The sequence below is a fragment of the Falco peregrinus genome, chromosome 6 (genome assembly GCF_023634155.1).
Source record: "Falco peregrinus isolate bFalPer1 chromosome 6, bFalPer1.pri, whole genome shotgun sequence".
In the NCBI taxonomy this organism is placed as follows: Eukaryota; Metazoa; Chordata; class Aves; order Falconiformes; family Falconidae; genus Falco; species Falco peregrinus.
In genome coordinates, this window is record NC_073726.1 from 58,489,445 (window position 1) to 58,506,622 (window position 17,178).

The following is a 17,178-nucleotide window of genomic DNA, read 5'->3' on the forward strand; positions in this document are numbered from 1 at the left end:
TCGTTTTGGCGGGAGGGCCGCCCGCCCCACCCCGCCCCGCCCCGCCGCTCCGGCGGGAAAAGCGCCGGCTCTGTCCCCTCAGAGGGGAAGGCGGGCGGGTGGTGCAGCCTGGGCGGGATTGGGGGTTCAGATCCCTGCACCCTGGGGTACTGGAACAACTCGCAGCCCTGTGCTCCCGGAGGTGCCCGGGGATGAGCTGTGCTTTAATCACTGTTGTAATTTTGACGCGGAATTTTGGTGCTCCACAGGGGGAGGAAATTCTGCGGTGCGTCACCCTTTGGGAACAGAAATTTACATCCCCTGAATAACAGCTGGCAAGGAAAAGCCAAATAAATCTGTATGTTGATATATGGTTAATCACTTATTTTCTTCTGAGTCAATAGATGTGAAATTCCACCATGGCTCCCCTTGGGGCAGGTTAGATGGCCTCCTGCCCTGCCCCTAGCACAGGGGCCTGAAGTCCACTCCAGTCAAGTCAGGTGCCAGTCTCTTGTCAGTTCCAAACCAGCTCATTAAACCTAAGGCTTAGGTGCTGGGGCCAGGCACGCTGGGGCCTGCTCCCTGTCACATCGGCAGTGTGTACCTGGTGAAAGAAGTGAGGCATGCAGATCTTCCTCACATATCCTCAGTAATAGCTCCCAGGGCAGCGACAGGAGGGTCAGGGGCACCTGAGGTGGCACAGAAGTGTTTTGTGTTCCCTCGCAAAGGTCCTTGTTTATTGATGGATTTGCTGTAATGTCTCAGACTTTTGCCTTTTTATCTGCTTCATTGCAGGTGGTGGCAGCTGAGATCCTCTGGGTCTTTGGTGTGCCAACACAGCAGTGACAGGAGGACCCTCCACTAAACAGGAGGATTATGTTCATACCTAAAGCTTTTGGTAGAGTGTGGTATAACTTCCTCATTTTCCTTTGTAGTCGGCAATCTGGGTCTGCCCGGTTTTTCGGCTGTGAGATGCCAATTGCCTAAGGATGGGGAGTAGGAGAACAATCCCGTGACCTGTTCAGCTGTGCTTGGAGTGCAGGATTATGTGCATTTCAGGAGGATATTTTTAATGGAGAATGGGATTGTAATACAGTTGTAATGCCTTTTGCATTACTTGGTTTTCTTCCCTCAGTATTTGAAGCTGATTTTGTAAAAAATATCTTAAAATATTTATTAATTAGTGTTTTACTGTAATTATTTTTCTGTTTGATGTTAGGCATGATGTGAGGGATGATTTCTCATTCCATAATTGTCAGGGTTCTGAAATAGAGGTATCCTGACACTATCAGAAACAACTGATTTTATAGGCATATTTCCATTAAATACTAACAGAAGTAACTCCATTGTCTTTTCATTAATAAAACCCCAGCCATTCTAAAATTATAGTATTTTCTTTCTCACTTCTTCCAGCCTCTGTATACACAAGATTCTTGTAAGCAAATTAGGCAGACTCTAAGTATCCATTCAGAAGCTGAAAAGTTATTTGCAGATATTTAGTCTAAATCATCCCATCTTTTGTTAGATGTAGCCCGTTCTGTAGTTTCATAATAAACCTGTCTTACCTGTTATGGATTTTATTAGTAAGGATTAGCAAGCAAACATATATGCACATCTGGATGAGGCAGGTCACAAAACTTTTGATCAGCCATAGCTAGAAGAGTGAAAGCAAGCTTTCAGAAGCAACTTATCCATTTACAAAACCACAAAAATTAAACAGACAGTTATAAGATCATATTTCTAAGGAGCTGCTTTGTATTCATTTTTCTTGTATTCATAAAATGTAAGGAGGTCATATTTTGCTTTTTATTTAATCATGCTATCAGTAAGTGCCTATTCTGGTTCTAGGCCTTGCTTATAGGAAGCCACATAAAGAGGGCAGTGAAGCTGTAGTGGAGTATAGGCATGGCAAGTTAACCATGAAAAAAACATGAGATAAGATCTCTGTATATGGTTTTGCATAATAAAAGCTTCATATTTTTATACCTTTTTTTATTCTCTTCATGCAAGCTTACTTCTTACAGGTGTTACTTGCATGTCTTCAGCATTTTTTAGGTATTCTGAACCCCAGCAAGAACTTGAAAACATATACAGCTTTATAGTTTACTCTCAAGATACATGACTAAGGAGTTGTAGCTTTTTCAATAGCACTGTGTTGTGGGCTTTCTGTCACATAAAGGTGGGGAGGCTGAGATGTTGCATAGCCTTTCCGTTACCTGTTCTCCCTGCAGCTATGCTGACTTCTGATATAAAAATACAGACTGCCTTTAACTTTTCTACCAGAATAAATCTAATCATTTAAAATGTTCCCACCTCTAAACTCATATCTGACCCAAGATTCTCACAAGGGAATGAGATTTCTTTTCTCTAATGCCTGCCTGTTAAACCTTTTCTAGCCAAACTGGTTCATCTGAAAGTAATGCAGTAGATGTTCTCCTTTTGGTCTGGTAGGTAAGGTAACAAAGAGTTGGAAGCAGAATCCAAGTTTAAACCTATGTGATGGCATGCTGAGAAGGTTCTATAGTTCAAGGACTTCTTAAAAGTCATTTTACAATAATTGACTCATTTATTGCCACCCCAATACTACCTTTGTTTGCATTTCCCACTAGTGATCCACACTTTACTGCCTGCTCTTTCACGATGAAGGCCATGGAGGATCAAGTAGTCCAAGAAGAACCAGGATACCAGGATGATGAGGTAAATTTATGGTTGACTGAAAAATAGGTTCAGCAAATGTTGTTTGAAGGTATTTTGATAGTGTTCTGCAATCCACAGAGACGCAGGAGTTCCCAAAGACCATCAGGGAGTCTAATCCATTTAAATTTTTCTTCCAGTCTAGTACCAAGAAAACCTCATTCTTCTAGTCCCTGAACAGCTTGCTCTTCAGTACTCTCTATGCACAGTTTTTAATGGGATTATCACTATTTCTATTTTACACTTCTGTATTAAATGCCAGGGGGCTATCAGTTAATTTTATGCTTCCAAGGAATGGTCATCAGCCTTAAAAGACTGAGGAACTATGCGGAAAAAATCAAGATGATGATGATCATAACACAAGTTTTATTAGCACAGCAGTGGATTGCTTGCCTTTGAAGATACACTTTATGGTGACGGTGATAGGAAATGTGTAGGCCTTGTTGACTCATGATGGCTTTGCTTATGTGGGTAGTCCAACAATTTATGTATTATTAGGGAAAATCATTTAAATGTTTACAAATTTGAAACAGACACAGTGAGAGGAATGTAATTAAAAGAAAAAGCAAAATTATTTTAATTTTTTTTCTGCTTTTTTTTAGGAATCCTTTTTCCAGGATATTGACCTGCTACAGAAGCATGGAATCGTAAGTATGAGCAATGACTTTATGGCACAGAATTTTCCATGTAAAGCTATTGTAAGGTTTAGCATACACACATTGCTACAAACAACTGAAATTCCTCCTTGCAATAAATTCTAAATCAGTCATGTGAAGAAAAATTTTGCCTTTGGTGATAAGACATGTTTTCAGAAAATCTCGTTCCCGTGAGATTGCTAAATAAAGTGGCAAGATATTCAAAGTATTTAGCACCCAGCTCTCTTGAAAAATCAACTACTTGCTAATTTATTTGAAAACTGTGTGATAGATTACTTCCTGTTCATGCCAATCTTTGTAATTACTCTCGCATTTTTGGTGTCTGTGAAATTACACAGTGACAACTGTTGCTATACTATTTTCAGCATGCTGGTGAAAAGGGTAGAGTGGGAGTGAGGAAAATATTAGTAGCTAGAGAAATAAGTGGTTAGTTTTCTTCATCAAATATAAATTCCTATAATAGTTATCATCATTATCACCTAAACATCACCTATTTATTTGAATTTCTATTATTATATGTTTATCCAGGAGACTGGCTCATGAATCAGAACCTATTACATTTGGTGTTATGGAAGCAGAATAAAAAGTTGGGTTTGCCTGAAGTAATGTAAGATTTAACTTTAATATAAATGTCTACAGACAGATACAGATGAGGAGGACAGACACAATGCAACAGCATTAGTCAGCACTATAGTTACAGGGCTCAGCATGTCCACAGTGTAATTATTGTCAACTTTTTTTATTGGCAATTCATTACAGTTTTTAGGAGAGTTCTGAGGAAGAGTAATGAGGTTGGGACCTCTAACTATGGTGCAACATAGGAAAAAATACACAAATTCTTGTGTTAAAAATGTAAGAAGTTTACCAGAGTCAACCTTATGAGCTAGAAGGGAGCTGTACTAGCCTATCAATATTAAATGAGGCATGGTATGCAGGAAATGATAAGAAGGTATGAGTGATCTTGAAAATAAAGAATAATAACTTAGGCTGTTTTTCTGGCTTCATAAGGGTTTCCTGCTCCTTTTCTTCTTTTTTATTTTTCTTCCTTCCAAGTAGTTATGCCCAGACCCCAGGGGAAGATTTTGTTCTCAGCTGTGCCAGTTAAAATCTTTGTGTGAATATACGATGACCCATATCTGTTAAATTAATTTGCTTAATGAAATAGTTTTTGTGCATTTAGAATTTTTTTCCTTGGAGTAAAGTGTTTACTAGATCTGACAGTGTGACCACAAAAAGAGTCAGATTAGTAACTGAGGATGTGGTTTAATGTTCAAAAGTGTTTGGTAGGAATTAAGGTGCTGTGACCCCACAGCCTTTGCTGAGTGTTCCTGCCTGTACAGCATGCTATCCCTTCTTCTGACACATCTACTTTTGTAGCCACCCTGTCAACAGGATTTGTGAATCAATTAGTCCAAAGATTAAAAATTCTCAGTCTTCTCCCTTTTCCACCTTGGAGGCATGCAACTGGGACAGGGCTGCAACATGAGGGAGAGGATCAGGACAAGCAGCTGGTCTAAGGTCTAAGCATGTCACTATGTTGAGCCAGGATTACTGCTGAACACTTCACAGTCTTGAACTCTATACTCTAAGGAGGTGTATGTGCTGGGACATTGGCTAGTACATAAGCTGTTAGTGAAAGGTGTATCTGTGCAGGAGAGAACAAGAGCTTCTATAACCAGGTCTATCACAGATTTGTAATGCACAACAGCCTTCAAGTTTCATGTGACCAGCAAGACAGAGAGCTACTGAAGAAGTGCAGCAGCTGGGTATTGCATTTAAAGTTTTGGTCTAGAAAAATGATCTTTGCAGCAGTAGTCTGTTGTCTTAATAGAAAAACACCATAAAACAGCTCAATCGTTTTTATATTGCTGATTATGATATTCTTTTCATTGGAAGAGTCATTTTTATTCGTGACTGATTTTTACCTTACCCATCCCTATTAATGTAATAATCAGAAAATGTATCACAGGATGAGAAATAAGCTTCCAAATGAACATGACTAATTTCTTGCATAACCTCCCTCCCTTCTTAACTCCTATGCACCCACACACTCTAGACAAATAGATGATACACCTAGTTAATTGTTTTTTGCAAGAAAAATCTTGGCTGGAAAAGGTAAATTGAAGTATTATCCCACACCTTTCACACAGTACGTTTTCTTGAGAGTAATCTATTGCCTGCCTTTAAGTTTCCAGTGATGTCAGAATCATTAAATGAGGTGAGAGGACACAAAATGTGTCAGTAGAGCGCTGACTGAAGTAATGCTGTACCCAATTTCTGAAAAACTCTACTAGTTTTAGTCATTTAGTCAATCCAGCCCAAAGTGTTGGTCAGATCTGGAGGACACGTGTCTTAAACATACAGTGAACATGCAGAAAAAGCATGGCAATTAGAGCCAGCTTCCAACGATCCTTGCAAGTCAGCTCCCAATTATCCATGATCAGCTCAACTGGTTTGCAGATTATCTGTGCTAAGAGACCAAGGACAGATTGTGTGCTACAAGGTTTACTAGACTGGACGCCACACTATCTGAAATAATCTGTACTGTTTCTTTACTACTGGCTTGGATCTAGAAAGACTGACACTGAACAGGGACAAGTAAATACAACTGAACCCAAGACACCTTTCTCTCAAAAGCACCAGGATCTGGTCTCTGCACCACAATCCCTCACACCAATATTACTCAGAATTTTCTGTTGTTGGTGTCACAAACTACGTAACAAAGAGTTTATTGTAAATCTGTTTTTTGTTGGTGAAAATGCACATGCATATGAATGTATGTTTCAAAGGTTTACTTTGTCTTCTCTTTAACTGTCATGAGTACTCACAGAAGGGAACTTTCTTCACAGAATGTAGCAGATATTAAAAAACTGAAGTCAGTTGGGATCTGCACGATCAAAGGAATCCAGATGACCACAAGACGGGCACTGTGCAATGTAAAAGGGCTTTCAGAGGCCAAAGTGGACAAGATTAAAGAAGCTGCAAACAAGCTTATTGTAAGCCAATCACTTTCATGATATTTTAATGCTGGCCACTCCAAAATGCTGTGCAACATTTCTCTTAACAGATTTTTTCAACACAACATCAAGATAATTTTGAAAACTACTCTGCTTATAACTTTAAAGAGATAACTCTATACTCTTGTCCTGGTTTCAGCTGGGATGGAGTTAATTTTCTTCTTAGTAGCTGATGCAGTGCTGTGTTTCCCATTTGGTGTGAGAACGATGTTGATCACAGACTGATGTTTTTAGCTGTTTATACTAAGTCAAGAACTTTTCAGTTTTTCTGGCCCTACCAGCAAGTAGGCTGGAGAGGCACAAGAAATTGGGAGGGGACACAGCCAGGACAGCTGACCCAAACTACCCAAAGGGGTATTCCATAGCATGGGGTGTCATGCTCAGTGTGTAAACTGGGGGGAGCTGGCCAGGGCCTGCAGATCACTGCTGGGGGACTGGCTGGGCATCCGTCAGCATGTGGTAAGTAACTGCATTGTGCATCACTTGTTTTCTTTTGTCCCTTCCCTTTGGATTTTGTTCCTCTCCCCTTCTCCCTCCTTTTCATTATAATTGCAATAATAACAACAACAACAACAACAATTATTATTATTACTGTTATTATTGTTATTGCTTTTATTTTATTTAAATTATTAAACTGTTATATCTCAACCCTTGAGTTTTACATTCCTTCCCAATTCTCCTCCCCATCCCTCTTGGAGGAGGGGCAGTGAGTAAGCAGCTGTGTGGTACTTAGTTACTGGCTGGGATTAAACCACGACAACTCTACAACCACCAGAGAAATGCTGTGGTGCTTTTCATACCTAACCTGTGGAAATGAGGCTAGGGTGGAATGTGGGATATTGCAGTTTACCTGCAGGTTAATGATAAAATAAACCTCTCATGTTCACTTTGGTCTTCCTTAGGAACCAGGCTTCCTGACTGCCTTTGAGTACAGTGAAAAACGGAAGATGGTATTTCATATTACTACCGGCAGCCAGGAATTTGAGTAAGCTTATCTCTACTTAAATCATTCTTTAGTCCAAACTGTTTCAATAATTGTATTTATTGTCTTTAATAAGACACAAAAATATAAATAAATATTCAGCTAGGACACGTAGGCTACTTTGCATTTGGAGCTAGTGCTGGCTCAAAGAAGCCTGCATTAGCAAGTAACAAAACCATCTCCTTTTCTGAGGCGAAACCAGACTTTGTACAGCCATTGTAAATAAACAGTGTTTGCATCCTAGTCAGAACAACCGCAGGTCTCAGGTCAAAAGTATATCTTCAAGACCTCCCTTAAGATATTTTTACGGAATGTTATCTTTTCAAAGGTATATTCTCTCTTCTTTCCAGTAATAATTTCGATAGATCTTTCTCTTGCACACAGCAAGGGAGTTTAAGGCAGAATTAATGTTTTATGAATCTGTGATCATTTAGTGCCCTGCACTTAATTGCACTGAGTGAGGGGCTTTAGAGCAGAAATAATTTTACTTAAAGTAGTAAAATTTTCTCTTTTTTACTTTCTTCTTGTGATTTTGTGGGTTTAACTATACCATAATCCCATCCCTTTCTCCAGTAAACTTCTGGGTGGTGGGATTGAAAGCATGGCAATCACTGAAGCCTTTGGAGGTGAGAAAACCACATTAACTGAGTATTACTGAGAAACCACAAAGAATTGCAACTTTGTTTAGATTTTAAAATCAAGCTGGATTACTTCTATCAAACTTTTCACATTGTAGTAATAAAGTAAAAAAAAAATGCAAGAGTGTAAGAAGAAAGAATCCACTTCTTTCAGCGTTTTTCCATTTTTACTCTTCATTTGCTTGCAGACTAAGTTTGAGCTGAGTAATCATTAGACTTGGAGCATGCTGATTCAGCACAATGTAGCGTTATTAATACTATTAGTAGCATGTCATATAGGAAGGATTTCCCTGATGCAATCTGTGTTCCTTTCTAGAAACAAAACTGACACAAACTATGTCTTATTTATGCACAATTAGGATACTCTACATTTCAGATAAGAGTTTGAAATTACAATTAAGCTACTATTATAGTAAATTTGATCAGTTAGTGGTTAGCACTTAATCAACAATTAAGAGTTCATAAAACACAGTATTATTCCCTTTAGAAAAGATAAACTGGAGACTAACATGATTTGATATAATGAGTTTAATAAATCATAAGCTCCTCCTTGATCATTTTACTGAAAATTAAACTGGGCCAGGTCAGTGGAATCAACCATTTCTTTCCCCTCCTCCCTCAGTTAACACTTTTCCATAGGTGCCATGTGGTTTTAACTTCTACACAGAAAAGAATAAATGTCCGTAGCAGTCAAGCATGGTCAAATTAAAGCATTTCAGAGTTTGCTTTTAATATAACATGTTTCTACTGCACAGAATAGGATTTATAAATTGGGGTTAAATGATTTAAAAAGGTAGAGATAGACGTGAATTTTGTAAGTAAGAGTGTTTCTAACTGCAGTAACTCCTGAATCTGGCAAACTCAGAAAAAGAAACTCTGACCTTTTTCTTTTTCCTTTTTCTTTATTTAACAGAGTTCCGGACAGGCAAAACTCAGCTCTCTCACACCCTTTGTGGTAGGTGTAATACCTTAAAAGAGAGTTGTTTCTTCTCAGTGAATCTATTCTTTACAACTATATCAGAATTAAACACATAGACACAAGTCAGAATCTTTTATCTCTAAGAAATATGGTGAAACAGATCTTGGTGACTTACCTCCATTAACTGTGTTTGATTAGAGAACTTATATAAATGATTACTTTTTAATACAGCTCAAATCAGTGTAAGTTTTGCAGTAAGGAGAAAGAAGATAATTGTCTTAGAGAAACCAGTGAAACACACCATCTGGAAAAGTAGAGCACGAATACAGGTTACTGGTAGACAGGGGCATTGCTCAGAAAAGAGCAAAGGCAAGATTCTTTCTCAGCAACTCTTTGAACTTCCTGGTTTCAAGGGGTTTTGCTGAATATGACATTCTGAAAGGGCACTGAAAGGATACTACTGGCTGACAGAAACTGGATAAACAAAGAGTTTGGCAGTCACCGTATTTGGGCAGTGTCAAATACAGCAGGACTCCAGTTTCCTGGCAATATCTCTCAGTGTGTAAATAGAGGTAAATAATAACTAATGTAACTACTAATGCTACTGGAATATAGTTACCAGACACCGGGTAAGCAAACATTCCCTTGAATGAACACTATATTATAAAGGAAATTATGGCACCTTCTGGAAAAATAAGGCCTCTTCTGTTTCACACAGTTTAATGGTCAGCAGAGTCATACCCTTTTGCATGAATGATTACGACTGAATTGAGTGTTTTAGCTTATTTACTCCGAAGAGAATAAACCCATAATCAGTAACTATTGACATATCAGGAAAAATTTATAGCCAAGGAATTTTTGATCATACAAGTTACAGCTGGAAATCTACTAAATCAATACCATTAATTTTGGCAGAGGATTAAGAGATTTGTGCATAAGAACTTATTCATAATATTCTTACCTATTTTCAATATAAAATATACAGATTTAGTGATGGCATTGAGTAAAACACAATTTTGATCCCATTAATTAAATCACATCAGATCTCCAGTCGAGAAGAATGGCTTGAGTTTCATCTCAAGATTGCAGTAAGACTTGAGATACTCTTGATTTCCACATTGATTAAAACTGGCAGTTCTTTGTGATATGGATAAGCAGTTGTATTTTATTAAAAATTAATAATATAGAGAGTAAGAAAATACTTTTCCCCACTGTTTCATTTTGATCTATGATTCACTGTAGTGACAGCTCAGCTTCCAGGTCCAAATGGCTACACAGGTGGAAAGATTATCTTCATTGACACTGAAAATACATTGTATCTTTTGGACTGTTAAAAGCTACAGGTATGGTGAACTGGAAAACCAGTTACTTTTGTTCTAAGCAAGTAGGAGGCTCCAGATTGCTCCGTACATGTATAACATTATAACTGACTCGGAAAGCCTGGAGAGCACAGTGTGTAGTGGCTCACAAGACAGTGACTTTTTTCTCTGTCGTTTGGTGGAATCCAACCTGGAAAAATTAAAGTAAGTATACAGATTCTATTTTAACTGGGGTTTTATTTTGAGATCTAATATGCCTCCTACAGGTGATAGAAGCTTTCCTCTTTATTCCAAGAGAAATTAATCTAAATACTAAGCACTATTTTTAACACTTTGTAACTGTGGTAGACTGTGTATAAATAGGTTTTGCTCATGGCTAAATTTCTAGAACACAGTTATCCATGTCAACCCCCGCCCCCACCTGAAACCCTAAATACAAGACAATTATCATTGTGAGCCTGAAAGTATTTTTAGGGTCTGTGGGACAGTGTGAAGAGAAAAAGTCAGTCTTCTCTAGGATCAAAGTAAATATCCTTCTTTTTTTCCCCCCATAGTTCTATTTTGGAATGAAGTTTTATTTTCAGAGCATGGCTTGTATAAAGAGAAATCCTTAACTTGGATTAATGTCAGCCGACCAGACCGCCTTCGTGACATTGCTGATCGCTTCAATGTTGACCATGACGCAGTACTTGACAATGTGCTGTACGCACGTGCATATACTAGTAAGACCATTACTGCAGCTGGCCTGGCATGATAGCTGTTTTTTCTCCAAGGTTCCTGTTTTAATAATTCTCAGTTTATTAACTGTGATCGCCCACTGAGGATCATTAAGAATATTTTACTGCTGACAAAAGAAGTTGTAAGCTTGCTTCCATTTTCTGTTTCTAATGTTGTACAATGAGATGTGCTCAGTGTAAGTATTCCAGCTCAGTATTTATGCACTACATAAACAATAGAGTTTTGCAGTTTGCCACAGCATTAAGTGAACTCTGTATCATACATGAGTGTCAGCATAGCATCTTAGTAAGAGAAGCACCTGAACTGCTTGAATGCAAGCTAATTCTACAAATGCTGTTGAGAAATTCTCTATGATCTTGTGAATGGAACTTTATAGGGACAGCTCCCAACACACTCTGTCACGGGAGACTGGATTAAAACTTCAAGGAAGTTTTAAATGAGACTTTTACTTTGGGAATACAATATGAAAATGAGTAATATGATTAATACAATTTCTGCGTGTCATTTATTTCAACATTAAATTCAGATGTTTATATTGCGTTTTAGTTTTTAACACAGCAAAAATGTTGTCTTCATGCATAGTTTTGTTGTGAAGCTTTCCACAAAGAAGTTTGGTTAGCTGGGCAAGTGAGAACTGCAATCTGCAGAAGCACAGGCACTGCTGGGTATTTATTGTACAGGTAGCTTGTTATTGGGCACTGGATTTAAAACTGCTGGCAGTGAAAATATAAACAGTGAGACATTTGAAGAGGAATTTTAAAATTCAGGCTTTTGTTCCCTCAGAGCTCTTTCTGGTCCTAATTTCACTTGGCAACTGTACTTCCCATCAGGTGAACATCAGATGGAATTGCTTGACTATGTAGCAGCCAAGTTCCATGAGGAAGCTGGTATCTTCAAGCTGTTGGTACTTTTTTGCATGCTTACTGCTTTCAGAATAAATTTTCCTATTTTCTTTCACTATATTTACTTATCTAGCATAATTACAATGCAGATCATTGACTCCATAATGGCACTTTTCCGTGTGGATTTCAGTGGTCGTGGAGAGTTGGCTGAACGACAACAGAAACTGGCTCAGATGCTGTCAAGGCTCCAAAAAATATCAGAAGGTAAGGGAAACATTCCTACATTTGGAAAACATGGACTGGAGTTACTGAAACCATAGCTGTTGATAGCACAACCACCTAATAGTCCAAGTATATTATCCATCAGGCATTGGCCCAGGAATCTTTCCTCACTTCACACCTCTGTCAGTTACCAAAAAGATCAAACTGATAATATATTGTTTCAAGATGACAGATTAAGGAATCTTTAGAACTATTCAACATTTAGTTTTCCTAGAACTACTGCTAAGAGAAGTCCTAAACAAGAGAGAAGGTTGTAAAACTGGACAAACATCCAATAAGAGAAATTGTCTTCCCCAAATTACAACAGTCTAAATACACAAGAAACAAGAAGAATAGAAAAAAGGTTGAAGGCACAGAGAGATAAAAGAGCTGTGCCCATTGCCACATTCACAGTACTTTGCAAACCTCTGAGAGATGATGACAGGGATGAATAGGGTTCCTCCCCTTTGGAATGTGTCAGAAATATTGACGAGGAATGAGTAAATGTTTTTTTCATGCAGTGAATTTAAAAAAAAAAAAGGAGGCAAACAGGCCAAGGGAGGGAGAGGGGGCTGAGGGCAGGGAGCCAACAGAGGAGATGGGAACTGAGAAAGACTTGTTCAGTAGAATTCTGAAAAGTACTCATTTTCAGTGTATTACAGCTAAGTCACACAGGAGCAAATTTAGGCTGTCTCATGACTAACTCCAGCCATCAGACATAAAGAGTATTTGTTTCTCTTTCATTTGAAATTTGAAGTGCTTCAGCAGGAGCCTGGCTTTTACCATAGATGGGAGAATATTTTGGAATTCTAATTGGACATAGTCTACCTTCTTTGTATTGTTTTCTATTGCAGAATATAATGTGGCCGTGTTTGTGACCAACCAGATGACTGCTGATCCAGGAGCAACGATGACGTAAGATACTTTTTTTCTCTTTAAAAAAAAAATCTCTTCTCTTTTGTGTTACATATTTAACAGAGATGAGAACTGAGATTGTATGGAGCAAAAGGCACCGAGATGAAGGTTCATACTGGTCAGTGGTCTCTCATGGATGATACCTATAGGCTTCTCTCAGTTTTTGTAATGAGTTTTTTTATGTTTATCTGCCACCTGGCATGATGGCTTCTTTCAGTGTGACTTGAATGAAGAGAACAAGCCATAAAAAGTATTGAAAAAGCACCCCATTTTCTTTTGGAGCAGCTTATATATGAAGTTTAAGGTGTGTATTTCTTGAGCCTCTTGAATTTAACGAGATGAAAGTTATGCTACCATTTAAGTCCTTTTTTGACATATTTACCTATTTATTATTCATTACTGACTTCAGTATGCCTCGTCTCACAGTTAATCACAGTATTAACCTATGGAATTTGCCTAGTGAATCATCACAATTTTCTTGCTAATTTAGCTTTCAGGCGGACCCAAAAAAGCCCATTGGGGGCCACATCCTTGCTCATGCTTCGACTACCAGGATTAGTTTGAGGAAAGGGAGAGGGGAGCTGCGTATTGCAAAGATATATGACAGGTAAATCACTTTTCCTTCACGTGAAGGAAGCTGTGTTATGAGCCACCAGAAGGTGACAAAGTTCATGGTACTGAAACTTAAATAGCTTGACCAGCAATTCGTGATTTCAAACCATCTGCATTTCTGGATTGTAAGTTGAAAGAAAATCTGAAAGGACAAACTAATTCACAGATTTAAAGTTGTCTTGCATGTTGCATACATTAAATTACATAATCTTTCATCATAAATCCTACTAGATGATGATCTCTCAAAGACAACCATCAGTTTGGTAAGACTGGTGGTCCCTTGGCAGGAATTCCACAGCTGTTAAATGACTAAGTTTTGATGAGATGATTAGTATCACTTTGCCTGATAAACTGTGGCAGACACAAATTGTTAAAAATGGTACTAGTGGAAGTACACTGAGAGACCAGTGTTTCTGGTCAGGAACCAAGACGCTGAAATGAGAATTTATACAGAGTCTCCCCTTCTCCTGCACCTTCTCCATTTCTCTCCCTTGTGTTTGTCATCTTCTAAGAGGCAGATTTCACTTTTTCTGATCTTAACAATACTGATCACGTTCCACAGTTTGCACACAGGTATAAAGATGCTGAAGTAGTCCAGGTTGCTTAGACTTACAACATTTTGGGGACTGTTTCACAACTGCATTTAACATAGGGAAACCCACAAGTTTCTTGTTTCTTTTTTTTTTCCCAGTCCTGAGATGCCTGAAAATGAAGCCACATTTGCAATAACTGCTGGAGGGATTGGGGATGCCAAAGAATAAGCAGAAAACTGACATACAGCTGAAAACCACCTGGGCAATCAGGACGCAGATTTGTGCAAGGTCACTGACTGCCTAGCTGCATTTCCACCCTTTGGGAACCATTTAAGGTATTTTGGGAGAACATTGGGATGAACTCTGTACAGTACAGTTTTATTGATCTTAACAGAAATCAGTTCATTTAGAGTCTTTATTTTCCAACTGAACTTTCAGCAGACAAAGATTTGAGAAATAAGCTCGTGAACAGTTCAAAGAATCCTTTCCCTCCATTCTGTGAAAATCAAAGCTGTCCTTTCACATGGGATTAATATACTCTTTTTTTAGTTTATTTCAAAGAAGGTGTCTATGTGGTAGAATTTAACAGCAAAACGGAACAGAATTGGAATAAACTCAGTTATAAGATTGACGTAAATGGATGGAAAAGGCAGTGGCAGGAACAACAGCCCAAGAACTTGAGGGACTCTCACATACTGTAGACAACAATTTACTTTAAAAATACATTTTTAGGCATTTTTATCTTGACTAGATAATTTTTGTATTTTTATTTAGCATTTTCTACTTTTTGGAGAGAATGTTTTAAAACTGTTCTTATTAAAGTTAAAAATAAAAATTATTAATTAGAACAACACTCTGCTTATGTTTGGGTGCTTTGAATCAAACCCTGCTCTCAATAACTCACTCATCTTTCATGACAGAAATAAAACTGGGTGCAATCCAACATTTTAAAACCTTTTATCTAGTTCTCTAAAGAAAAACCTTTATATAATTGCCTTGTCAGTCACCTAATATAAGACTATTAAAATTATTAAATAATATTAAATATTATTATTAAGAAGCAGAAGAAAACAAAACCAGAGGCTAGATAGGGGAGAGAGGCTGACACCAGTACTTACAGCACGGGAAAGGCACTTATGACTGGGCTTGCTGAGGGAGCATGCCATCTGTCCGGCCAGCACAGGCATAGCTCCAAGCTAGCCAGAGATGTACATCATGGGGGGCAAAAGAAGCAGCTAGGAATAAAAGAGAGAAACAGGGGATTAGGAGCGAAATATCAATTCAGTTTGCATTACCTCCAATGGTCATGGAATTGCTTGTTTTAAAATAAACTCAACGATTTATATATGAGGCCCTTTAAGGGAAGGCCTTACTTTGTCTTCTTGTATAAAGATGCTAATTAGAATGGGTCTGACTTTGGTGTCTGGTTAGAGAGCTTGTCCTTACTGATACAAGAATTTTTTCATTTAGATTAACTAATGCATGTAAGATAACATGAAGTAAAAAGCCAGCAATGACCAGGATTTCATCCAAGAAAAGCCTGACACTGTAGCCAGGGTTTACCTTGTGACAGAGCTAGGGAGTTTGCCTTCCTCGGGTGGTTTCTTAACAGATCTTTGATATTTTTCCCGAGGTAAAGCACTATTTTTCACAATGGAGGGAGCGTAGAGACAAAGGCAGGGAGGCTGGCTGATCTGAGGAAGCCAGGAATGGATCGGCCATTGCCATTTAATGTCATGTCTAGTTCTTTGTATGTGCACAGCTTTCTCACAGCAGGCATTTGTATCTAACGGCCAAGTACCGAGTGAGCGAGCATCCCTGAGAGCTTACAGTGTCACCTGACTCCCTCACCCCCATTGAGAAAGGCCCAAGTTTCTTCCAATATTTTAAGCACCAAGACTGCCTTCTACTTTCTCACATATGCTGTATGTAAATACATACAGTAAACAAAATTGTAATGGTAAACAATGTGTCTTGTTCCAGGCTAACTTATTTGTTTCAAGGGTCTGAAAGTAAAGGGGACTCACTTTCTCTTCTGCCAACGTAACCGATCTGTGACAATCGGACAGCCCGGAAAGCCCTGCCAGCAGCCAGGGCCCGGTTTGGCCGGGGCCCACAGACCACCCATCAGACACGGCTCACAGAACGGCCACTTGTCAGTAGGTGCTAGAAGCATAAGCACAGCACAAAAGAACTTAAGGCCTATGCTGCGTTAATTGCCTCATGGCTTATTTTATCTTTTAGCTAGGCATCTCTGGTTCATTTGGGGAGTCAAATGCTAGCAGGCCACAAACACAGTGTCTGTGCCACGCCTGCTGTCCTTCATTTCTTCACTGCATTAAGGCCACAGTGGGCGAAGAGGCAAGTTCGGTCACTTTCAGGAGAGGTTGCCACGAACCTCCTGCAACTGCGGAGGGTGTGCGCGCCTGGGGGCTGCCAGCAGGACCCGCGCGGGGCCCGTTATGCCGTTTTCTCCCGGTCTCCTGGCAGTCCGGCGAACGCAAACATCATGGCTGCTGTCACTCCTGCCCCAGCGCCGCGCCGAGACCTCCCTAGTCATCTGCCAGAGAAAAAGCGGAGGGAAACCCCAAGCCCGGCGGACCCGTGCAGCCTCGCCGGAGCTGCCACGGAGGCCCGAGGGGCCGCTCCCGCCCCGCCGCTCCCCGCTCCCCTTATTGTCTGCTCAGCCCTGATGCCACTCTCCGCCGTCCCACCGGGCGCGTAGGCGAAAGGCCGTATTCTCCAAACCAACTGCGCTGCGACATTAACGTAATCCTCCGACCTCCGCCAACCCTGCCAGCACACGCCGCGGAAGAATTTTACGCAAGAGACACGGGCTCCTCCTGTCCTACGCCAGCCTGAGTTACGCAATTCGCGTACGCCGTGTACTTACGTAACGTACGCCTCGGCCTACGTTTTCGCTACCGTCTAGAAGGGGTTACGGGGCTGACTCCTTGCGTAGCAGACTTTGAGGAATAAGGGGAGCGTTACTCTGCTCCCTCCCGTCCTCTCGCGGGGGCCTGCCTCATCGAAGGACGCTACGCACCTTTCGTACCCTTCCTGCCCGCGGAGC

The 17,178-nt window shown here is 39.7% G+C and overlaps 1 protein-coding gene and 1 long non-coding RNA gene across 3 annotated transcripts; one reads left to right on the forward strand and one right to left on the reverse strand.

Annotated features, from left to right (window-relative positions):
- Window positions 1-2,494: 2,494 nt before the first annotated feature.
- Window positions 2,495-15,215, forward strand: DMC1 (DNA meiotic recombinase 1). The gene is made up of 13 exons (XM_027780343.2): window positions 2,495-2,676; window positions 3,276-3,320; window positions 6,179-6,325; window positions 7,249-7,331; window positions 7,902-7,954; window positions 8,880-8,921; window positions 10,128-10,200; window positions 10,835-10,926; window positions 11,773-11,846; window positions 11,934-12,048; window positions 12,900-12,960; window positions 13,451-13,567; window positions 14,264-15,215. Exons 1-13 carry the CDS (start codon window positions 2,620-2,622, stop codon window positions 14,331-14,333), a joined length of 1,029 nt encoding a protein of 342 aa, XP_027636144.1. The 5' UTR covers window positions 2,495-2,619; the 3' UTR covers window positions 14,334-15,215.
- LOC106112198 (uncharacterized) lies at window positions 7,371-17,127 on the reverse strand. Of its 2 annotated transcripts, XR_008747966.1 has the most exons (5): window positions 16,999-17,127; window positions 15,224-15,340; window positions 10,317-10,394; window positions 9,061-9,189; window positions 7,371-8,290 (listed from the first exon to the last, which is right to left on the reverse strand). It is a non-coding gene; the product is annotated as an uncharacterized LOC106112198 (long non-coding RNA). The 2 variants fall into 2 exon arrangements; XR_008747967.1 differs by lacking the exon at window positions 10,317-10,394.
- Between the last annotated feature and the right edge of the window lie 51 nt (window positions 17,128-17,178).

Bases quoted from the DNA above. Each gene is read 5' to 3' on its own strand.
- DMC1 (XM_027780343.2), top strand. From the start codon at position 2,620: ATGAAGGCCATGGAGGATCAAGTAGTCCAAGAAGAACCAGGATACCAG. The intron at 7,332-7,901 runs GTAAGCTTATCT...CCCTTTCTCCAG, and splicing joins ACCGGCAGCCAGGAATTTGA to TAAACTTCTGGGTGGTGGGA. The intron at 10,201-10,834 runs GTATCTTTTGGA...GATTAATGTCAG, and splicing joins ATTGACACTGAAAATACATT to CCGACCAGACCGCCTTCGTG.